Source organism: Siphateles boraxobius, unplaced genomic scaffold, assembly GCF_051911475.1.
Source record: "Siphateles boraxobius isolate OS27281-9 unplaced genomic scaffold, OSU_SipBor_1 1, whole genome shotgun sequence".
Classification (NCBI taxonomy): Eukaryota; Metazoa; Chordata; class Actinopteri; order Cypriniformes; family Leuciscidae; genus Siphateles; species Siphateles boraxobius.
Window position 1 is genome coordinate 19480232 of NW_027508699.1, and position 25669 is coordinate 19505900.

At 44.4% G+C, this 25669-nt stretch overlaps 1 protein-coding gene across 2 annotated transcripts in view; it reads left to right on the forward strand.

Moving 5' to 3' along the window:
- Nucleotides 1–4208: 4208 nt before the first annotated feature.
- The window catches only part of kcnh2a (potassium voltage-gated channel, subfamily H (eag-related), member 2a), a 72149-nt gene continuing 50688 nt past the window's right edge, over nt 4209–25669 (forward strand). The window contains exons 1-5 of one of the 2 annotated variants that reach the window (XM_077227130.1): nt 4209–4673; nt 5679–5909; nt 21402–21569; nt 23312–23746; nt 23921–24129. In XM_077227130.1, the coding sequence (XP_077083245.1) occupies nt 4598–4673; nt 5679–5909; nt 21402–21569; nt 23312–23746; nt 23921–24129 (1119 nt within the window). In that variant the 5' untranslated portion in view covers nt 4209–4597. The remainder of the gene's footprint in view (nt 4674–5678; nt 5910–21401; nt 21570–23311; nt 23747–23920; nt 24130–25669) is intronic. The other variant, XM_077227129.1, reaches the window with a different exon arrangement.

A 25669-nucleotide genomic window follows, 5' to 3' on the forward strand; every position in this document is an offset into this window, starting at 1 on the left:
CGTCAGCTGCGCCCCTGTGAGCGGAAGTACAGCACTTTCGACCGGGAGCTGCTGGGTCTCTACCTCGCCATCCGACACTTTCGTTCCCTCCTGGAAGGCCGACACTTCATTGCGTTTGTGGACCACAAGCCGTTGACTTTTGCCATGGCCAAGCTGGCTGAACCGTGGTCCGCCCGCCAGCAACGTCATCTGTCCTACATTTCAGAGTTCACCACGGACTTGCAGCACGTTGCTGGTAAGACCAACCACGTGGCTGACTGCCTATCACGGGCTGGGGTGGGGGCAGTCCACCTGGGCTTGGATTACAACCGCATGGCGGCCACTCAGGCCACAGACCCGGACGTGCAACTCCTGAGGACCTCGACTACAGGTCTGCAGATCGAGGATGTAGTTTTTGGTGATGCCGGCACCACACTCCTGTGTGACATCTCCACAGGTAGTCTTCGGCCAGTCGTTCCCTCGGGATGGAGACGACAAGTTTTTAACGCCATCCATGGTCTCTCCCACCCAGGTTCGAAAGCGTCACAGAGACTGGTTGCAGCTAAGTTTGTTTGGCACGGCCTCAAGAAGGACGTTAGGGATTGGGCTAACATCTGTGTTGAGTGCCAACGGGCCAAAGTCCACCGCCACACTAAAGCCCCGTTAGGTTTGTTCCAGGTTCCGGAGAGACGTTTTGACCATGTAAACGTGGACCTGGTCGGTCCTCTGCCCTCCTCTCACGGTTTCACGTATCTGTTCACCATGGTTGACAGGACCACCCGCTGGCCCGAGGTTGTGCCTTTGACGTCAATAGCGTCTGTCGAGATGACACGGGCATTTATTGGCACCTGGGTTGCCCGTTTTGGCACTCCTTCGGACATTTCCTCTGACCGAGGCGCGCAGTTCACGTCTGAGCTGTGGGACTCTGTCGCACAGAGCCTCGGAGTGAAACTCCACCGCACAACCGCATATCACCCGCAGGCTAACGGACTCTGTGAACGTTTTCATAGGTCAATGAAGGCTGCCCTGCGTGCCAGCCTTAAAGACAGCAACTGGGTCGACAAGCTCCCATGGGTGTTGCTGGGCATCAGGACTGCACCAAAGGAGGACCTTCAGTCCTCATCCGCGGAGCTTGTTTATGGACAGCCACTGCGGGTACCGGGGGAGTTTGTCCCTAGTGCCACGGTTCCCTGGTCTGCTACTTTCCAGCGGTCTACTCTACTGGACAATGCAAGGCTTTTCGTACCTGTTCCTACTTCACGTCACGGCCTCCCTCAGTCACACATCCCCGCTGGACTTCAGACGGCTGACTACGTTTTCATTCGCCACGATGCCCACAGGGGACCGCTACGTCCGCCCTATGAGGGCCCATTCCGGGTGCTGGAGACGGGGGAAAAACATTTTGTGGTGGACAGAGGCGGCAAACCGGAGCGACTTTCTATCGACCGCCTCAAACCGGCTCATTTGGACGTGGCCAGGCCCATCGACCTGGCCAAGCCCCCACACCGCGGACGGCCTCCTGCTCTGCCTCCACCCCTTGCTGCTAAACCTCCTACACTCCATGCCCCACACCCGGGTCATGACAGGACACCGGCTGCAGTGAGGTCTCCTCAACCTCCAGTACAGCGCAGCCGTTGTGGTCGGTTGATACGCCCACCTCCCCGTTGACAGTTTGGTTCTTTGGATACGGTGAATTCTGGGGGGACGTGTGTAGTGACTGTGACATACATAATTCACCTTTGTGTTAAATGTAGTTCTAAACATTGTTGGTGATAAATGCAGTACTTTGTTCTTAGCGTTTTTCCTCATAAGTGTTCAGGGATCGTGGTCCCTTTAAATGTTCTGTATGGGTGATGACGTAGGAAAGTTACTGCAATTTCCACACCGCCATATTAAGCAGGTCATACTCCTATTTGCGTTGCATAGCAGCAGTAGATTTCAGAGCACTGTGCAGTATATTCCTGCTCAAATCGGCGGACCATCACTCGGGGATTACTTTACACAAGTAAGATTTAACATTTAACATTACCGTACTATTAGTTGTATTTTGTGAACAAAATATTCAATGTGTCCTGTATCGTAGCTACGTGTATGACCTTTGCAGCAAAAAAACCCGCGTGAAAATCAGTTCGGTATTCAGTGAGATATGATTAATTAAATGCGCTGGCAGCTCATTGCACCTGCCAAACAGATTACACTGAGCGGAGCGGGTGACCGGTTTAAGATGGCGGCCCCACGGCTCGTCCGCGCCAATAGGCAGTAGCGGTCGATAGGACGTCTATCTATATGATGTCTATGGAAGTACCACCCAAGGGGGTAATCCATCAGCTGGAAGTTGAAGCCTCGCGGGGGCCGCCATTGTAGCAGAACTTCACCTGCTGTTGGAATTCCATTGACTCTCATTCATTTTGGCGTCACTTTGACAGCAAATAACTTTACATCTGAGGCGTCCAAAGACTTAATTTGTCCATTATTTATTTCTAAATAAACACGACAATGTATAAAAGGCTCCATTACTTTGTATCTTACGTTATTGTCCCGTGGAAGACGTTTTTTTTAAAACAGGCTAACGATTGCGTCATAACCACGCGACTTTATGTCGCACAATAGAGACATTACCGTATAGACAGGAGGAGAAGCTCACAGGCAATCTTTTACTGTCTATGAGGCAATCGGGGGGACATAGAGGCATGAAGTCAAGGGAGAAGCCCATAGATAGAGAGTCCATAAAAAAAACGGGACAAAATATTTCAACAACGTTTTTGAGGAATTAGGTGATTCAGATTTGTTTTGCCACAGCTACTAGAAGATGTACAACTGTCAGACTGTCGTCACACTCAGTTTGAGCCTGCGCAGTTGCTCAGCCATCAGACAGAAAGTGCAATAATCGGGCTTCAGTCTTCTCCGTTGAAATCAATGGGGTCTGCTGTGTCCATTTCTTTTACTGTCTATGGTACCACCCCACTGTTTACAAAGCGACTAATACAATTTGAACTATCCTCCTTCGCATGGTTGAGTGGGGCGGTACTTCTGCCGGCGCCGGCGACATCGAGCCTGACCTTTCAACGTGATGACGTAGTTCCCGGCGGGTTGCAGATCAACTCAATCCGAACAATTGTAGTTAAAAAGTATGTGTATATATATATATATATATATATATATATATATTTTTTTTTTTTTTTTATTGACCTATCGTTTCGCTAGATAAGACCCTATTCCTCAGCTGCGATCGTGCACAGACTGTTTAACCACTTCAAAGACCTTTGAAACTGCATTGATTTGGACTTCAAAATGTTGGGTGCCATTGAAGTCCATTATTCGAAGAAAAATCCAGAAATGTTTTCCTCAAAAAACTTATTTTCTCTTCCACTGAGGAAAGAAAGACATGGATATCTTGGATGGCATTGGAGTGAGTAATAGGAAATTTTCAGTTTGAGGTGAACTAATCCTTTAAACGTGATACCAAAACCAAACGTGACAGCCCATCATAAAAATATTAAAATTATATATTTTACACTTGCCTATCTCATAACTCTTAATAATAACAAAAGCAAAGAATGATGGTTAATTTTTGTTGTGAATATGCTAATAGATAATATGGATGTTTGAATATTCATACAAGTATTGTTAATATGCTAAAAAGTGTTCATTTAATTTACAAGTGAAGACAATAGTTTCAAAATCAATGCATTTTAAGCTGTCCGCAAGAATATTGACAATAATGTGTTTACAATCTACCTGTTGTGTCTTTTAAAATTCACATTTTCTATATCCACATATATAAATTTGTAGATTTAGAAAACATTTTTTAGAGTTCCTCCTTGGATCCCCAGGGGTGTGCGTATACCTCGAGTTAAAACACCGGTTCCAAACAAATAAGCCTATTAGCATAAACCTATATCAAGAATATTATAGCATCTTTATGTTGAACATAGGTCATTTGCAATACATAAATATCACCTAGAGGTCACTGTATCCATGTTAGCCAAATGCAGTATTAAAACATTTTCTTAGCTATTCTGCTACCACTGTGAGTATTATAGTTTGCTCTCAACCTGGTCTAACTTACAATCGCGGAATGACACCAAATCGGATTTGTGCTCGCTGAACATTGGCACACTGAAAGGTAACATCAGGATGAGTGAATCATGCTGTCCTCCACACCATTGACTCCTTCCCCCTCCCCATCCATCATCTCACTTGCCCCTCCAGTCTCCATATAAACTATCAGTCTACTTGTGAATTTTATTTGTAAGCGCTCCCAAACAGAGGGACTGTTTCACAGCGTGTAGGAGCAAGTGATTGAGAAACTGGGACAGAAAGTTGATTTGCATCAATTTGCAAAAAAAGGAAGCAGGTGACGTGAGGTAATTGGACAGACAGATGATTTACTGTGCGCGAGGACTCCCGCACTGACAGATTAAATACGTAATTACTGTGAGACTTTCAAAGAGGCGCGCGCTTGTGTTGCTTTTACGTCGATGAGATGTAGGCTACACGAAAAGCTTGTGTGCATGTATGAGACCTGGCGGTAGAGTATATATATCGCGCTTATATAGATAAGCACAAGCTGAGGAGGAACTTGCAGAACTTTTTGGCCCCACTGATATAAGACACAATGCCTATTCGACGGGGACACGTTGCACCTCAGAACACCTTTCTGGACACCATCATTCGCAAATTCGAGGGGCAGAGTAAGTGAAGACATGTTTATTTATTTATTGCCAAATGTGCACCGAATGATGATGATTGACGACGATAATTTTTTTTAAATGATTATTAGGATTTGTAGATCATTACGATTTTTTAAAAGTGTCAGAATAGCTGTATTGTTAAAGGTTTAACATTATGAAACGTTAACTTTTTAGGATTCTCTTAGAGAGAGAGAGAGAGAGAGAGAGAGAGAGAGAGAGAGAGAGAGAGAGAGAGAGAGAGATACTGATATACTCTTGAGCATTCTTGACTTAAATATGTGAGTTTTTTTTTATTTGGTTAATTTACTGTAAGTTAAACCACAACAAAATGTCATATTGTACATCACTCTTTCAGCAAGTCAAGTTAAAACAGACATCCTTTCATCCAGAATCGCGGCTTGTCCCATAAAAAAATGTAATATATGGCCATATATGTACTTATATTTTAAATAGCATGACATATATCTATACATATATTTGACTTATCTGAGAACACAATATATGCCTGCAACATATATGAACATTTATGTGTCCAAACATATATGATACCATAGATCTGCATATATTACAGTATAGTATTGGTTTCTCGCATATATGGACAACATAAAGTATAAATATGTGACATAAATATTTGTTTCCCACATATTTGATAAATGTTTTTAAACATACATGCATGTGATACTGATGCATTGAAATAAGTGCATGCATATATACATATATGTGTCTTACATAGATTTAACATTTATGTGCATATACGGGAAAATATATGGCACTTACCAGTACATGAAAATGGCCATTTTTGCTAGATTTTGAAATATATGTTTCATATATGTCTATATGTTTTATATATATGAATTTTCCATATATTCCCATATAGGCAGGAGACATACATATACAATATGTGTATATTGACACATATTACATTTCTGTATGTGTTTTTTCTTTGGTTCTACATGGATGTGATTAATGAATCTCTTGCATCTCTTTTTTATTGTCCCTCAACAGATCGCAAATTCATCATCGCCAATGCTCGAGTTGAAAACTGTGCCATTATCTTCTGCAATGATGGCTTTTGCGGCATGTGCGGCTACACGCGTGCAGAGGTAATGCAAAAGCCGTGTACGTGCAGTTTTCTGTATGGACCGCATACTGGACGACCAGCGATGGCCCAGATGGCCAAAGCCTTACTAGGCTCTGAAGAAAGGAAAGTGGAGATCTGCCTATACAGAAAAGATGGTACGTTTATCTGGGGGGTGTTTCTTGAATTTGCATATTTAAACATTCATTTTGTAGAAGTCATTACAGTGGCACTTAAAAATGGCAAAAAAAAATGGCTAGTATATAGTAGGGCTTGTATGCTATGACAACAGGCAATAACAAGTTCCTTTGACCACAAGTTGTTAAGAAAGCAAATTAATGCACTTGCATTCATTTAGTTTAATAATTTTGTCTATGAATTGCAACCTGCATTCAGAGTGTTTCGTTGGACCCACTATTACTCATTCCCTGAACATTACATTATTTCATTTAGCTGAATCCTTCTATGTGACATTTGATGTGTCCCATGAAAATTGATCTTTGAGTATAGCATCCTTTATTGTGGATGCTTAACTTACTGAAAGTGCTATTCTAATTATTTCCATTTGTGTCCACTCCTATTTAAAGACATCATTTCTGGATGATGTATTGATTTCCAGGACAGCTGGGAGTTTAGGAATAGGAACAATAGACATAGAAGACATAATTGCAAAGGACAATTTCTCACTATCCAGATCAATTCCCAGTGCTATATCCAAATGGTTGCATAAAGGCATCACAACATTGTGTCCTCTAGTGGTGCTCAGGACAGAGGACAATGCAGTTGGGATTTAAGTCTACAATACTAACAAGTTAGTAACATTACAATATCCATGAGCTCCAGAAATGCTCCTATTTGACTATTTATTTAGAGAATATGCTAAAATGCTCACAGAGCTGATAAACATACTCATAATCCATCCTAAGGTTTAGAATGTCCCAGCACAGAGTATTTTTCCACTGATCTGGATGTTAGAAATACTTCCCAGTGTGACCCTGTGTAACTTAACCACCCTAAATTTCTCCGGTGTGCTCAGGCTACATTTAGTCGTTCCGAAATATGAGACCTCTCCGTTTTCTGACTTTCTTACATTGTCGTCTAAATCTCATTACAGTATGTTATTGGTAACAGTAAACTTTAGGATATATGTGTACAATCATATTAATGTTCAGACTTTTTTGGGGGTCTGTGGTACTGTAACAGTATATAAACCTGTATGTCAAATTTATCACCCTGCACCTACCAAGATTGGATGTCATGTTCAGTATCCGTATTGGAATCAATAGCCATATAAATATAAACTATTGTTAGGGTTCAGATGCCATGTTTGAAGGTTTAAAGGGTTAGTTCACCCAAAAATGAAAATTATGTCAGTAATTACTCACCCTCATGTTATTCCAACCCCGTAAGACTTTCGTTCATCTTCAGAACACAAATTAAGATATTTTTTATCAAATCTGAGAGCCGGCTCACTCCTCCATAGGCTGCAAGGTAATTGATATTTGCCAGCCCAGAAAAGTTAGTAAAGACATCGTTAAAATAGTCTAAGTGACTACAGTGGCTCAACCTTAAGTTTATCAAGCGACGAGAATACTTTTTGTGCTCAAAAACAAACAAAAATAACGACTTTATACAACTATTCAGTTTCTTCTGTGTGGGCCTCTGAGTGAGTTCACGTAATGTAACAGCGCAGCGCTTCTGGGTTGTACGTCAGAACGTAGGCTCAGTATTTGTATTTGTACATTTAGATATTCAATGTCGTATTTTTGGTTGTATGCTGAAACTTACAACATGGACGTATTGAAAGCATACAAACGTCAAATATTTTTTAGTGCACAGCTGTAGTAGAATTATATTATATTATATTATATTATATTATATTATATTATATTATATTATATTATATTATATTATATTATATGTGACCCTGGATGACAAAGTCATATGGGTCATTTTTTTGAAATTGAGATGCATACATCACATGAAAGTTGAATAAATAAGCATTCCATTGATGTATGGCTTGTTGGGAAAGGACAATATTTGGCCGAGATATAACTATTTGAAAATCTGGAATCTGAGGGTGCAAAAAAATCGAAACATTGATAAAATCGCCGTTAAAGTTGCTCATTTACGTTCGCGATTGTGCTGCATTCACTCACATTTACGGTTGGAAATTTACAAAATATCTTCATGGAACATGATCTTTACTTAATATCCTAATGATTTTTGGCATAAAAGAAAAATTGATAATTTTGACCCATACAATGTATTGTTGGCTATATATACCCGTGCTACTTAAGACTGGCTTTGTGATCCAGGGTCACATATTATATTATATTATATTATATTATATTATATTATATTATATTATATTATAGTGTAATTGTATTATAAATATGTTTTTATATTTTATTACTTTGAGCCCCCAAATCTACTACTACTAAAAAAACGTAAAAAAAAAAACGTTAAAAATGGTTGAGAATTAATCAGTGGAAGGACTTTGCACTAAGATTTTTTAGTTGCTCTAAAGCATAAATACAAGAAGATGTGGAAGTGTTATAAATGTGTAGATGGCCCTAGTCCAGAGGATAATTTATTACTGAAAACTAATGCGAGGTAATGAAGGTGTCATGGTCAGTAATAACGTCCTACAGTCTGGAGAGGACTACTGGAAGTTTCTACACAAATTACCTGCTGGAAGGACACACGAAAAGCTCCTCCGAGGGAACTTTGAAGGATAATGATGCTTCAGCGAAAAGCTGCAATACACCGAAAGGCCATGGGGAAATACTCAAAATCTTCTAAGGATAAAACTAGTTTAATCAGCATACATAACAGTTTTGTTTTATGAACCTCAAGAAATACTGCCTTCTCGTTATTTTACCCAGTGCACAAATGCCCATTTTCCCGTAAAGGCACTCTTCTTGCCATCAAGATCCTTGCCTCTAAAGACAGTTCTTGGGAAGGACGTTGAAAGCATGAGCGTGGAACTAATGGTGCTTGCACAAGTAATCCTTCAACACAAAAGAGCAATTCCAAACTCGACTCAATTAGTGAATGCCCATCCCTTTTTAAAGTCTGTTGGCCCTATTAGGTTTAACTATGAAGAAAATGATTTTGAACTGTATAAAGCATAGCAGATTATCACTTAATAATGACCCCTGGGGCAGTTTGTGCTCTTGCAGTAAATTATCTGGGGGACGACATTTAATATGAGCTCCCCATTTCAAACTTTTTTTCTTTACCTTAATGAGATAACAGAACCTCATCAGTTTGAGCTTTATATTTGATAAAAAATAATGGTATTATTCTTTTCACTTCAAGGAATACTTCACCAAAAGGAAAATTCTGTCATTTATTTGTTGCATGCCTTCGATATATTTATAGTAGAATAACCAAGCTGCTTTTTCTTAATAATGGTGAGCATGTATGTCAGACAAGGGCAGCATTTTCATCTGTTCCACACACACACACACACACACACACACACACACACACACACACACACACACACACACACACACACACACACACACACACACACACACACACACACACATTATTATTATATGACTTCAGAACATTACATACAGTGCTTAGCATAAGTGAACAAACCCATACTAAAGTTGACTAAAAAGAGGAATAAAAAATCATTTTTTGGAAAATGAAGAAAAATCCAACCTTTAAGGACACCAATTTTCTTTGTGAATGAATAATGTATCACAAATAAATAAATGTTCTTCCTCAAAATACAGGGTGCATAAGTCAGGACACCCCTATGTTAAATTCCCATAGAGGCAGGCCAATTTTTATTTTTAAAGGCCAGTTATTTCATAGATTCAGGATACTATGCATCCTGATAAAGTTCCCTTGGCCTTTGGAATTAAAATAGCCCCACATCATCACATACCCTTCACCATACCCAGAGATTGGCATGGTGTTATTTCAGTTAGCCTAATAGCTGGTTTGATTTGCATTGAGAGATGATCAAGGTATGGTGAAAGGTATGTGAGGATGTGGTGCTATTTTAATTCTAAAGGCCAAGGGAACTTTATCAGGATGCATAGTATCCTGGATCCATGAAATAACTGGCCTTTAAAAATAAAAATCTGTCTGCCTCTATGATAATTTAACAAAGGGGTGTCCTGACTTATGCAACCTGTATTGTAGGGAAGAACATTTATTTATTTACGATACATTTCTATGGCAATGACGTTGCGTTCGTACGTATACGCCAAAAACAACAACAACAGAAACACGGAGGGGTTTGCAATACAGATGTTGCCTTATTTACAACATGACAATGTGTAGCCGATGCTCTGGACTACCGCGTCATATGAGGCAGCGGCAGAAACGCAGGAGGCTAGTATGCGTGGCTTTATTCCTTGCTGTCGCATTTGCCGGTCTCAGATTCAACATGTCTTCTGCTCTATTAACTCTGCAACAACACAATCTTGTTTCTGCAGTGACTTTCAGAATCTTTCCTATAACAGCGTCTGATATGTTTACATTTTACGTGGCGTGAGAAAGTGACATAAACCAAATTAGGTCTGAATAGAGCGGTCAGACTGAAATGAATTTCCAGAAATTAGATTTAAATAGAATTTCAAACCACATATGAATGCAACTTAAAATGAATTGGTTGACATTTCATGTCATTTTTGTTGTTGTTGTTGCCATTCACACTTGCTAAATGTGATCAGATTCCAATCGTCTATGCACAGAAATCAGATTTGGACTGACAGTCTGAACGAAGTGTCTGCTCCCCCGTTTACTTTCATTGAACTTAAGTTAAAGGCTGTTCAAATTTAGCCCCATTAAGCAACGTGAATGTACGATGCAATGCCGCTCTTGAATCGAAACAAAAGATCCCTACGGAGCTATTCACACTGGGAGTGGGTTTTTTTTCTGACCAGTGTGTCTGTGGCAAGGAATTGCAGAGAAAATGGGAATCGATGATGAGTTTAAAGTCTTAAGCATTATAGATAGTTGTCTTGCTGATGTAGTACCAAACTTTATTTATCTTAATTTAGGCCTAGTGTTGTATGTTGTGCAGCGGACAAGGTTTATGCCAAATGTGCAAATGTGTTAAACCTTAGTGTGCTAGCGTGAAATGTGAAACATCGCTTTATAAAAGATAAAATATTCTAAATATTATAACATGAGCAGTAACAACTGTTACGTACTGGCAGGAATGAAGCAGAGAGTGAATCCAATCGCAAGCACTTTATTTAACAAAATAGTAATCTCGAGGGAACTCAGAACAGGAACACGAAGACGAAGACAGGAATAGCAAACATAACAACATCAAGAACTCACAAGGACTGAACTAAAACACAGGGTTTAAATACAAGGGAACACAAGCTAAACAAGATAACGAGGGGGCGTGGTTAAACTGAAACACCTGGGAAGACTAATCAACATAACAGGGAACAGCTGAACATGGGACAAGACACATGGCAGGATCACATGACAAACAGGGAATCACATGACAGACAAGAACAAGGAACAAGACACAAAACCCACACCGTGACATAGCCCCTCCCCTATGGGCGGCTCCTGACGCCCATAAAAAACAAAAAACAATAGTTCAGGAGGGTGGTGAAGCGGAGGCGGTCTTGGGGGAGGGACGGAGGGCCAGGTCCGTGCAGGGTAATAGGACCAGGGCATTGCAATGGCCGACCTGGGTCGAGAAGCGTGGGCGACCAGGGCGGGGCAGGCAGCGCAGGCGACCAGGGCGGAGCAGGCAGGGCAGGCGACCAGGGCGGTGAAGACCCTTCGGGCGGCCAGGGCGGTGAAGACCCCTCGGGCGGCCAGGGCGGTGAAGACCCCTCGGGCGGCCAGGACGGTGAAGACCCCTCGGGCGGCCACGGCGGTGAAGACCCCTCGGGCGGCCACGGCGGTGAAGACCCCTCGGGCGGCCACGGCGGTGAAGACCCCTCGGGCGGCCACGGCGGTGAAGACCCCTCGGGCGGCCACGGCGGTGAAGACCCCTCGGGCGGCCACGGCGGTGAAGACCCCTCGGGCGGCCACGGCGGTGAAGACCCCTCGGGCGGCCACGGCGGTGAAGACCCCTCGGGCGGCCACGGCGGTGAAGACCCCTCGGGCGGCCACGGCGGTGAAGACCCCTCGGGCGGCCACGGCGGTGAAGACCCCTCGGGGCGGCCACGGCGGTGAAGACCCCTCGGGCGGCCACGGCGGTGACTCAGGCGCAGGAACAGCAGACACCGGCTCAGGAACAGCAGACACACACCCTGGCTCGGGCTCAGGAACAACAGACACACACACTGGCTCGGGCTCAGGAACAGACAACACACACACTGGCTCGGGCTCAGAAACAGACAACACACACACTTGCTCGGGCTCAGGAACAGACAACACACACACTGGCTCGGGTTCAGGAACAGACAACACACACACTGGCTCAGGTTCAGGAACAGACAACACACACACTGGCTCGGGAACAAACAACACACACTGGCTCGGGAACAGACAACACACACACTGGCTCGGGCTCAGGAACAGACAACACACACACTGGCTCGGGCTCAGGAACAGACAACACACACACTGGCTCGGGTTCAGGAACAGACAACACACACACTGGCTCAGGTTCAGGAACAGACAACACACACACTGGCTCGGGAACAAACAACACACACACTGGCTCGGGCTCAGAAACAGACAACACACACACTGGCTCGGGTTCAGGAACAGACGACACACACACTGGCTCGGGCTCAGAAACAGACGACACACACACTGGCTCGGGTTCAGGAACAGACAACACACACACTGGCTCGGGAACAGACAACACACACACTGGCTCGGGTTCAGGAACAGACAACACACACACTGGCTCGGGAACAGACAACACACACAATGGCTCGGGAACAGGAACAGACTCTGGCTCGGAGGCGGCCCTCTTGTCCGTAGACACTGGTTCAGAAGCGGCCATCTTGTCCGTAGACACTGGCTCGGAGGTATTGAGGTGAACAGTCTCTGGATCGGCAGACGTGACTTGAACAGTCTCTGGATCGGCAGACGTGACTTGAACAGTCTCTGGATCGGCAGACGTGACTTGAACAGTCTCTGGATCGGCAGACGTGACTTGAACAGTCTCTGGATCGGCAGACGTGACTTGAACAGTCTCTGGATCGGCAGACGTGACTTGAACAGTCTCTGGATCGGCAGACGTGACTTGAACAGTCTCTGGATCGGCAGACGTGACTTGAACAGTCTCTGGATCGGCAGACGTGACTTGAACAGTCTCTGGATCGGCAGACGTGACTTGAACAGTCTCTGGATCGGCAGACGTGACTTGAACAGTCTCTGGATCGGCAGACGTGACTTGAACAGTCTCTGGATCGGCAGACGTGACTTGAACAGTCTCTGGATCGGCAGACGTGACTTGAACAGTCTCTGGACTGGACGGGACCAGCGGCGAGGACTCTGGGCTGACAGGAAGTACAGGAAGGACTTCCAGGCATTGCGGGACGCGGGAAGTCCTCTTCCTCCTCCGTCTCCGAGAGCGAGAGGGCGCTGGGCTGGACGGGACCAGCGGTGAGGGTTCTGGGCTGGACGGGACCAGCGGCGAAGAGGACTGAGCGCTGGGCGGGACCAGCGGCGAAGAAGACTGAGCGCTGGGCAGGACCAGCGGCGAAGAGGGTCTTGAGCTGGGCAGGACCAGCGGCGAAGAGGGCCTCGGCTCTGGCTGGACGTGGCTGACGTGAAGCTCTGGCTGGACGTGGCTGACGTGAAGCTCTGGCTGGACGTGGCTGACGTGAAGCTCTGGCTGGACGTGGCTGACGTGAAGCTCTGGCTGGACGTGGCTGACGTGAAGCTCTGGCTGGACGTGGCTGACGTGAAGCTCTGGCTGGACGTGGCTGACGTGAAGCTCTGGCTGGACGTGGCTGACGTGAAGCTCTGGCTGGACGTGGCTGACGTGAAGCTCTGGCTGGACGTGGCTGACGTGAAGCTCTGGCTGGACGTGGCTGACGTGAAGCTCTGGCTGGACGTGGCTGACGTGAAGCTCTGGCTGGACGTGGCTGACGTGAAGCTCTGGCTGGACGTGGCTGACGTGAAGCTCTGGCTGGACGTGGCTGACGTGAAGCTCTGGCTGGACGTGGCTGACGTGAAGCTCTGGCTGGACGTGGCTGACGTGAAGCTCTGGCTGGACGTGGCTGACGTGAAGCTCTGGCTGGACGTGGCTGACGTGAAGCTCTGGCTGGACGTGGCTGACGTGAAGCTCTGGCTGGACGTGGCTGAGTCCCAAGCAGGATAGCCTTCTTGGCAACCCGTGCTGACTTCAGCGCGGGATCGACCACGCTGGACACCAAACCCGGACGGCTATAGATCGATCTGGTGGGTGGCTTGATAATGGGAGTGACGTAAAGACCAGACTGAAGGGATACTGCAGGTTGACGGAGTTTCTTCTCCTTCATGTCCACAGCAAACAAAGAAATGCTCAAGGAAAGGGCCAGGTCGATATACCGTTCTAGCGTCCAATCGGTATAGTCATCTGGCATCATAAGAGCGATGTCCTCGTCTAGTCCACTCCGGAACAGCTCTATCAGCTGGGCGTCGTCTAGGGATGCTAAATGGCAGCAAACCCAGAAATCCTTCACATACCTTACTATGGGCTGGCCATCTTGTGACATAGACGACAGGTATCTCCTTAGGGCCTGGTTGCTTTTGGCTGCTGGACTCATTTTTGGTGAGTTCTTCTGTTACGTACTGGCAGGAATGAAGCAGAGAGTGAATCCAATCGCAAGCACTTTATTTAACAAAATAGTAATCTCGAGGGAACTCAGAACAGGAACACGAAGACGAAGACAGGAATAGCAAACATAACAACATCAAGAACTCACAAGGACTGAACTAAAACACAGGGTTTAAATACAAGGGAACACAAGCTAAACAAGATAACGAGGGGGCGTGGTTAAACTGAAACACCTGGGAAGACTAATCAACATAACAGGGAACAGCTGAACATGGGACAAGACACATGGCAGGATCACATGACAAACAGGGAATCACATGACAGACAAGAACAAGGAACAAGACACAAAACCCACACCGTGACAACAACAACATTTATTATAACAATAACATTTATTATAACAATTTAGAACTGCTGAATAATCCATACATTCTAAAACATGACCCATTTTTATGAGTGTAACAAGGAGAGATCCAATGGAAAACCTCTGTTCAACGCATAAGACAGAGGATGGCCCTGCTCATCGGTCTTCATATTCTGGTAATGGCCTCCTCTGCTATAATTAGACAGAGTAATGACTGAAACCATCTCTAGGAGTTAATTATTTAAATGTCCGTTCTTCATCCCTGGACTCTCATAGGAGAGTCTATCAGAAAGCCCTCTTCAGCGTTCAGCTGAGTTTGGAGTTTCTTACTTAAAAGATGCTGATAGACTTTATTGACTTTATTTGTTTGAATGTTTCTAACCTAATCCTGCATTTGATATAACCATGGTAGGATCAAAGTTAGAGTCAATCTTTCTGAATGCTTTATAATTAACAATTTAAATAAAAAAATATATTTTTAATTTTATTATTATTATTTTATTGTAGAGCATTGTATTTAAAGCTTTTGTTTGGCACTTTGATTTATTGACTACGTTGTGTTTGCTTTGACGTGCCAACGGTTCAAAATTTGTTTCACATGTCAAATTCGGTGGTATTTTCAGAGCTGCCAGTGTAACATGGACTTTGGCAGGCTTGTAGTTGCTGTTTTTCTGAAAGGAGTCATGAATATGGCAGCAGTTTAACTCAAACCTCAGGCTATTATCTAAATTTGCATGCAATTTGTTTTATTATGATATTCAAATCCTACGAGTAAATTGAGAGGATAAGGAAGCACTAGGACACATACTGCCGATACAGAGCTGCCTGCTACATCTCGCTTTCTTTATTGCAGCAGGTATTCAAAAGAATAAATACTTGTCCAACATGCAAGTAAAAAAGTTGCATGAGATCTATCACTGTAGAGTTCTGCAAATTTCTGCAGAATTTATATGCAACTCGTTCATGAAGTTGCATAAATCCCTTGGCCAATGTGTATTAGTTTATTAAGTTTCCTAGCTAATTGTTTAGTGCTTTCTGCATAGATGTGACATAGATGTAATGTATACAGGTAAAGATAGAATATATTTTTGCTTTCTTGGTGACGCAGCAGGTAAAAGTAGCCAAATGGAAAACAAAGTAATGATTCATTGACATGGTGTCACAAGTATGAGTCGTAGATCCAAATGCAAGTTAAGCAGTTTATTGTTGACAGACAGAAGTAGAGAGACAGAGAGTACTCAAAACACCACGTTTAGCAGGCGGGCGACCTGGAAGACAACACTCCGACTGGAGACGTGGGAATCCCCAGTGAAGGCTAGCTTGGTGAGGTGAATGGACTCAGGCGGTCTCCCAAAGGGCTGGATGCGCAGGAAACAAAGACATAAACTCTGCACGGAGACTAGGACACAGGAACTGTGTGAGAGACGCAAACAAGAGTGACGAACCGACACCAAGCACCAACAACTCCAGCCATATAAAGACAGCTAACAAGCATAATGATAAGCTGCAGCTGAAGGCTGATAAGTAATCAGCTGGTGCTAAGCAACAAACAGGTGGTACAAACCCACAAACCCACGCCTACAAACACCCCAACAGAAACTCAGAACGAACATCCGGATTGATGAACCGTGACAGTCCCCCCTCCCCAAGGAGTGCCTCCTGGCACTCCCAGGAGAGCTTACCTGACGATTGTAATCATCGATAAGGGAGTGATCCAGTATGTCCCTAGCAGGAACCCAACTCCTCTCCTCCGGATCTTAACCCTCCCAGTCCACCAGGTACTGGAATCCGCGTCCTCTCCGTCTCAAGTCCAGAATACGATTAACCGAATATGTAGGCTCCCCGTCAACGAGTCGCGGCGGTGGGAGAACCGGGGTGGGCGGATTAATGTCAGAACGAAAAACAGGTTACAGTTTGTAGACATGAAAGGCGGGGTGAATTCTCCTGTTCGCAGGAGGAAGTTTGAGGCGGACCGTCACCGGACTAATGATCTGGGTGACAGTGAACGGGCCGATAAATTTAGGAGCTAGCTTATTAGACACGGAACAGAGCGGAACATTCTTAGTAGAAAGCCACACCTTTTGACCAACGACGTACACGGGAGGCCTTGACCGGTGGCGATCGGCCTTAGCCTTGGTGCGCGCCCCCACCTGGAGCAGAGTCTCACGGGCTCTGGTCCAACTGCAGTGGCACCTCTGGACGAAGGCGTGAGCCGAGGGGACCGCGACTTGGGATTCCAGACTGGGAAAAATAGGGGGCTGGTACCCTACGCTACACTCAAAAGGAGATAGGCCCGTGGATGACACTGGTAACGAGTTATGTGCGTACTCCACCCATGAGAGCTTCTGGTTCCAGGAGGAAGGATTCTGAGAAACCAGACATCGCAAAACTCTCTCCAAGTCTTGGTTGGCACGCTCGGTCTGCCCGTTGCTCTGAGGATGAAACCCAGAAGAAAGACTGACACTCGCCCCAACAAAAGACAAAACTCCTTCCAAAATTTGGAAATAAATTGGGGACCCTGTCAGAGACCACGTCCACCGGGAGGCCATGTAACCGAAAGACGTGGTCTACAACAGCGACCGCTGTCTCCTGGCAGACGGTAATTTGGGCAAGGGAATGAAATGAGCCGCCTTCGAGAACCGGTCCACTACAGTCAAAACGACCGTATTGCCCTGGGAGGGCAGGAGGGCAGTGACAAAATCTAGCGCGATGTGGGACCAGGGTCTCGAAGGGACAGACAGCGGTTGGAGTAACCCATCCGGTGGGCGATTGGAAGTCTTACCACACGCACAGACTGAACATGCCAAAACAAAACTCTGAACGTCACGAGCCATGGAAGGCCACCAGAATCGTTGCTTGACCAAAAGACTGGTGCGATTGACTCCTGGATGACATGCTACATTGGAACAATGACCCCACCGAATAGCAAGTAACTTTGTGGGTGGATCCCGGCGCTGTTGCTATTTTCCCGGCGGGATAAACGCCTCTTGCGCCTGGCGCAAATCTAAAAGGGGTTGGTCTGAAGTAGCTTCATTATTCATAGGTGTGGTTTGGGTGTAACGGGAAACAAACCAATAAGAGCTTTATATCACATTCCCTTTAAGAGCATGATGAACTAGGTGCGCTTGTTCCATGGCGCAATACTGTTATAACGGTGCATTTACCAGGTGCACTTCAGAATCGGTTCTCAGCCGAGGAGATCGATGTTCTCGCCAGGGCCGTAAAAGAAAGAGAAAGTGACATTGGGGTTGGGACAAACCCACCCAAATTAGCTTCTGTTAAACATGCATATAATAATTTGGGTAAATGTGTAAGCTTTATGCCTATTTTCCCCATCGCCATGGACACAAGAATGATTTCCCTCGTGTTTTAATATTTTTCCTTATGTATCTAATGTATCATTTGCAAAAAGTTAACTGCATCTGTGTGGATGAGAGAATCATCTACAGTGTATGCGCGTTGTTTACACTCTGTATTATGGCCAAGCATGCGCGCTTAAAATAGCATCTGAATGTACACGCAACGCGCCATTGACTTTAGACTAGTTTTTTTCTGGTCAGTGGCGCAATTGTTTTATAGGACAGCAAAATAGCATGAGGGAAAGTTTGCGCCGGAACACGCCTCCTCTTTGCGCTGAACCGCCCCGGGGAGCGCAAGTGTATTTCTTAGTTAGCCGACGTGTGTCTATGGAGGGAAAAGTCCGCTTTGCGCGGGTGCAAAATAGGAATGATACATGCGTCAGTGTACAAAGTCATTTGCGCCGGGTGCAAGATAGGGCCCAATGAGTCTCTCGGAAAAAATGCACTCGGGAGTGGACGGGCGAACGGAATGGTCAAAAATGTGAGACAAAGCATAGGGTTTGATGTTCCTGGAACCCGGACGATACGATAAGGTAAACTCAAAACGACCGAAAAAAAGTGCCCACCGAGCCTGCCTGTAGTTGAGTCTTTTAGCAGACCTAATATATTCAAGGTTCTTATGATCAGTCCAGACAATAAAGGGTACCCCCGAACCCTCTAACCAATGGCACCATTCCTCCAATGCTAACTTGACTGCCAGCAACTCTCTGTTACCAATGTCATAATTGCACTCTGCCGGAGATAAACGTAGGGAGAAAAACGCGCAAGGATGCATCTTGTCATCCGCGGACGAGCGCTGGGAAAGAACCAGGATGCACAACACGGAAGTCTCTGCTCCCAAACAGTCGTTCCCCAGCTGCCCGCTCTACCCGCGAGTAACGTGATCAAAAAGGCCACCTTGGATTCCTCTGTAGGAAACGCGTACGGTTGAAGCGAGATGTATAGTGAACATTTTGCTAAAAAAGAACGACACAACTGGGACTCACCGGAGTAGCATGCGGGAGACGAAAGGCGGGGTTAAGGATAGTCTGGATCACTGGAGCCGGTGGATTAGCCGCGGCCTGTTGTTGAGAAGCAGCAGCCTCGCTTTGTAATTGTTGTACCTGTTTCGTCAGTTCAGAGACCTGGGTAACTAGCGCCTGAACAGCACGACCCGTAGCCATAGTTTGTTCCTCCTGTTGCTAAAGACGAGCGTCACTCTTGACCAATACGTCATGCAATTCTGCCGCACTTGCTGGATCCATCAGGTGGTTGATTCGTTCTGTCACAAGTATGAGTCGTAGATCCAAATGCAAGTAAAGCAGTTTATTGTTGACAGACAGAACAGGAGAGTACTCAAAACACCACGTTTAGCAGGCGGGCGACCTGGAAGACAACACTCCGACTGGAGATGTGAGAAGGGGAATCCCCAGTGAAGGCTAGCTCGATGGCAGGTGAATGGACTCAGGCGATCTCCCAAAGGGCAGGTTGCGCAGGAAACAAAGACATAAACTCCGCACAGAGACTAGGACACAGGAACTGTGTAAGCGACACAAACAAGAGTGACGAACCGACACCAAGCACCAACAACTCCAGCGATATAAAGACAGCTAACAAGCATTTAGATAAGCTGCAGCTAAAGGCTGATAAGTGATCAGCTGGTGCTAAGCAACAAACAGGTAGTACACATCCACGCCTACAAACACCCCAACAGAAACTCAGAACGAACACCCGGATTGAGGAACCGTGACACATGGAACCTGCAGTTCAGTAAGTGAGTCATATGTTGGTTCACTAAAGTCTGTGACAGATACTATAGGCCTCTACATGTAATGTAAAACACTGAAAACAACAAATGAAAAACAACATAACATTATCAAGACCCTAAATGCCTTGGTCTATCACTAAGCTTCATCATTTGCAGATTAACAAGGCCACAAAAAGCATTTTAAACTGATCAATTAGTCTTTTCTCTCTATAACCACCACTTCCAAAAAGCCATGTGGTTTTCTCATTGTAATGGCTGGTTTTCTGGAATATCTAGCTGAAAGAACAGGATGAAAATGATACAGTGTATCCAAAACTGATTCCTCATGACAGACAAGAGGATGTGGTGGAGAGGAGGAGAAAGATGAGGGCGTGTGTCAGGCTTTAGAGGCACTAAATCCCATTATTAATTTCAGTTTTCTATGGTGCTTATGTTCTTATGAAAACAATACAATTTCCTCTGGTAGCATTAACCTCCCTCGTCCTAATAGCCGCTGGTCCTCCCTCTGTCCTTGGTACTGAAAAATTCGAAATCCGATTTGGTTTGTAAGGTTTTGCAAATGAAAGCTTGACTTTTTTTTCATGGATGTAAACAGACATACTTTGACATTTGCAAATTAAAGCACGAGTTAATCTTGAGAATGTGTGTGAGCATCTCTTAAAAGGCTTGAACTTGCAAATTAGACACACTGACCTGGTCACACCCTTTTGTGTTTTATTTGCAATGTTGTGACAATCTTGCGACATTTCAATATAAAATGTATTTATGGAGCACTTAACCTGTATAATAACACACCCGACCAATACAGATAAGAACAAATGCTGATATCTTACACTGTGAAGATTATGACGCAGAAGATGCCGGTGTTAAGCGGCAGATGGTTATGCTCTCTGTGACTGTGTTTTACAGTAGCAGATGCTGCTGGTATGAATAAAATGATTTACAGAGGAATAGAGAAGTGTTTCACTCTTTAATCCCTGAGAGATGGCACCATGTTCCTGGTTCCATTGTCGTCCTGCCTGCCCTTGAGTTCATCTCTGTTGTGAACCTCTCCTGGCTATCAATGCTGGCCCATCAGACTGGCACAGAGAGGGGCTGATTGGTTTGGCAGTGTTAGAGAGCAGGAACCCCAGTGCCAATGGGACGGCTATCAGTTGCCACAGTGAACACTCAGGGCTCAGGACATCTGCCGAGCTGGTTATCACAGACCTTCAACGCACTCATAGATTGTAATAGCTTTTGTGGTAAACTTGTTGTAAAAAATAATAAATCCACTTAAATACTTTTATCTGTCTGAATCAACTGTGTTTGGAATATATTGTTGTATGCTGCCCTCTAGTGGTGACATGAACATATGAAGAGCTTTTTCTGTACTGATGTCAAGTGACCCCTGAATTTTTTAGTCTCTGAATGTGTGGCCATTATTGCAAATGTTCAGATTTCCCCCTCTCAACGCAGGTGTGTGTTTGCCATGCCTTGTGGATGTGGTTCCAGTTAAGAATGAGGATGGTTTAGTCATCATGTTTATCCTGAACTTTGAGCTGGCCGGTCAGCTGGACAGACCCATCGACAGCTCACCGGGCAGAGACATCAACCACAAACACACCATCCCCTGGCTCTCTAAAGGTACTCAGATCGGACTGACAGATTTAATTCATTAAATTATATTGTATTTGAATTTTAGATTTGGTGTTGCTTCCTCACATTTGTAAAGAATGTGTGACCATTATGTTCAGGAATATTTTGTATTGTACAATTAAGTATTGCACTTTGGTAGTAGATCCTTGGTAGATCCTTGTAATTTAAAGGATTATACATTTGAAACGCTCTTTTTTTTTAATGATCAATGAAATTGTTTCTTTACGTTTACATATCTGATATTGATATTATAGACTATTGTCATAATCTATTTGAATTATTATTTCATGTTTTTGCTGGCAAAACATCTACATCTAATATAATGGCATATTTATATGCTGCTTGCAAAACATTTTATTGTCACAATCAGAGTTGGGTACTTTGTAACGCGTTACTGTATTCTAATTACTTTTCGTGGTAACGGAGTAATGTAACTCATTACATTTTAAATTTATGTAATTTGATTACAGTTACTGACGTCAATAAAATTAAGTTACTTGCGTTACAAATGTATTGTTAAGAAAAAAATATTTAGTAAAATGCATTTCTAATCACGTTTGGCCGGCTGCGTCAGCATGCGCTTTAATGAATTACCGGAGAACGCGCTTCATGAGGCACACACACACACACACATGCAGCACTACACGGTTTGGAGCACAGTCTGGCCGTTTCTGAATAGAAGTAGCCTAAGCAAACTTCGGACTTGCGTCCTTGGTAGTTCAGACTTGCCAAGTTTGACTCAGGAGAACAAACTCCCGAGGACGAGAGGGCGCGAGTCCGGTTATGTACATGTACATTCACATGTACATACAGTGAAGAGAATGTATAGTAAAATAAATATAAAAAATATTCTATATATTTTAAAATATATAAAATAAAATTACACAACCCTGTCTCTTTTTGTTAAATCTCAGTTTTAATGCTCAATAATATCCAGTATAAAAGTACAAGTAGCCTAAAAGGTATAAGAAGCTGTACAATTAGAAATAAAGCAAACAGTTCAGTCAAACGTAAGTTAGCTCTCTAATAGGCTACAAAGTTAAAGTCACCTCTCGATGCATCCTGGGTAAAAGGGGCGGATCAGGAACACATCAGGGGTCTTGAACTGGACTTGGCTAGATGTGAACTTTGAATTGGAACAGTACTTGGGCAGCGACTGATGACGTTTCACAAGTCCACAAGAACATATTGAGAAACAGCCCTATCTTCTGTCTCGCATGCGCGCTCTTTCTCGCTCACTCTAGATTCCGGGAGATTTTAACTAATTTGCGGACATCAGGGAGTCGCTATCAACATGCGGGAGACTCCCGGAACTTCCAGGAGACTTGGGATGTCTGTATTCTGCAATATTAAATCACGGAAAGAACTGAGTTTCACTTTGTAGTGTATTCTTGTAGTTTTAACAGGTTTTCAAAGTAACTTGAAAGTAAAGTAATTAGTAATCTGATTACTTTTTGCATGCAGTAATCAGTAATGTAATCAAATTACAATTTTAAAGTAGTAATTAGTAATTTGTATAGACTACTTTTTTTGAGTAACTTACCCAACACTGGTCACAATACACACCTATTTTGTAAATGGGCATCAATGAAGATGTATTTAGACTGCAGGATGGTTACAGCATGGCTATAGGATGTATGGGACCCCAATTCATGAGCTACCATTATTGTGTTTTGAATTATGCAATGTAAGGATGATCTGATAAAATACTTAACTTCCTATGTCCTCAGCAAGAAGACACAGACTCAGACTGCCTTTGCCCCTGCTGCGCTCCCTGAGTGGCAGTAAACAGTCTCTGCATGGAGATTCTGAAAAAGGCTACATGCAGCCGATGCCCCATATGGGCCATGAGTCTGTAGCCCTGGACAAACTGCTCTCCCTGCCTGAACGCTCTGCACTCGGGGGATCTCAGCTGTTGTTGTGGGAAGATAAGGCTCAAAATGAGACTGAAAGTGAGCCACGACCATCAGAAGTTTCCCCTCGCCTGCCTCAGGGCTTCTCCGAGTCCTCCCTGCGTCTGCACAACCTCACCTCAGAGGCCTGTCCGTCCAGCTGCAGTATGGCCCACAGCCGCTCCTGTGAGAGTCTGTGCGGCATGCGGCCCTCACCCTCCACCACTGACTTCAACTGGGACAGGAAGCTGCCTGTCAGACCTAGTAGCACAGGTGATGATGGAACCAATTGACCAATTAGCCAAAGACCATGAAGTGATATAAGATAGTAACACCGACATGTTGCCATGTACAGTCCAATAAACAGTATAACAGTCACAGTATAACAAATACATGCAAAATTAGATGATGAGATTAATTAGACCTTTATTCATTTTTTGCTTCTAGGCGCCATGCACCGCAAAGCCAGCCTACAGAATGCTACTTCTGACTCAGATCTCGTTCGGCTCCGGACCTCAGTTCGGGGTCCTCAAATATCACACAACTTAGATATGAAGCCGGACCCCTTAATTGCTGTTCCGCCCAGTGAGATTGACATCATCGCCCCCTGCAAACTAATAGACCGGACCCATAATGTGACAGAGAAGGTCACTCAGGTGAGGTTTTTCACTCATACGGTTGCAGGGTGGAAGTCTATTGTGAGCAAAAAACATTGTGACTTTGAAAATTAGGTGCTGATTAGGTGCTCAGTAGCCTAAATGTTTCTGATTACTATCACTGTTGAAAACATTTGTGCCTCTTTATATTTTTTTGTTGAAACTGTTATGCACTTTTTCAGGATTCTTTGATAAACAGAAAGTTCAACAGTACAGCAATAATATATTAAGCAGCACTGCTACTTTCAGCTTTCGGTTGCAAATGAGGAGGAAACGGATCTAAATGCAGTAGTTAGATTTATTAAACCAAACCCTCAGAACACTAGAAAACTAGGAATAAGAAAAATCGATTAAAGCGCAACGAGAACAGACAACGTACAGAAAGAAATCTAGAGCTTAAATACACAGACAAACCAATCAACCAAATGAATAACAGGTAGGTACGTCTCGGTTATGTATGCAACCCAAGTTCCCTGAAGAGGGAACTCGAGCTGTGTTGAAATGCTGCAGGAACACTAATACCCACGTAGCCATAAGAGCAAATGTCCGTCCGTATGAAGTCAAAGCGCACATTCAGACGAAAGCAGCCATACTCCTAGTCGAGTGAGCTCGTATAGCCAAAGGTGAAGGCTGCCCAGCCAACTCGTAAGCAAGTGAGATAGCCTCAACCACCCACTTGCTCATCCTCTGCTTAGATGCAGGACACGCCTTCCTGGGTGACCCAAAACAAACAAACAACTGTTCAGATTTCCTCCACAGGGCAGCTCTGTGGACATAAGCATGTAGGGCCCTCACCGGGCAGAGCAGTTTAAGTTTCTCTTGGTCTGACGTCAGAAAAGGAGGAGGACAGAGCCTGCAGTACTATTGGTCTAACAATATTAGCAGGGACCTTAGGAACATAGCCTGGCCTAGGATGGAGGAAGGCCTTTACCATGACAGGCAAGAATTCCAGGCACGAGGGAGAAACCGAGAGTGCTTGAATGTCTCCAATTAATTTAAAAGAGATGTATGGATGCATCTCTCTGGCCTAGAGGCTGGCCTAGCTTCACTTGTTTCACGGCTGAGAGAATCTAAGCAATACGAGCAGAAGACAGTCATGCCTGCATCGTCGTTGAATCCTAAACCACACCCAGAAAAGTGGTCCTCTGTAGTGGAGATGGCACACTTTTCTTGGTATTCAACCTCAACCCCAACTTATTGATGTGAGCAAGAACGACATCTTGATGCTGAACCACCTGATGCTCCGATTGAGCTAGTATCAACCAATCGTCGATATAATTCAGAATGCGGATGCCCTGGAGTCGCAGCGGAACCAGAGCTGCATCCATACATTTCGTGAATTTGCAGGGTGATTAAGCTTGGCCGAACGGAAGAACACAATATTGGTACGTTTCGCCCCCAAAAGCGAACCTCAGGAACTTCCTGTGTTGTGGAAGGATGGATACATAGTCTTTTATATCTATCGGGACAAACCAGTCCTCTGCTCTGATTTGTGACACGATCTGCTTGAGAGTGAGCATCTTGAATTTGAGCTTCCCTA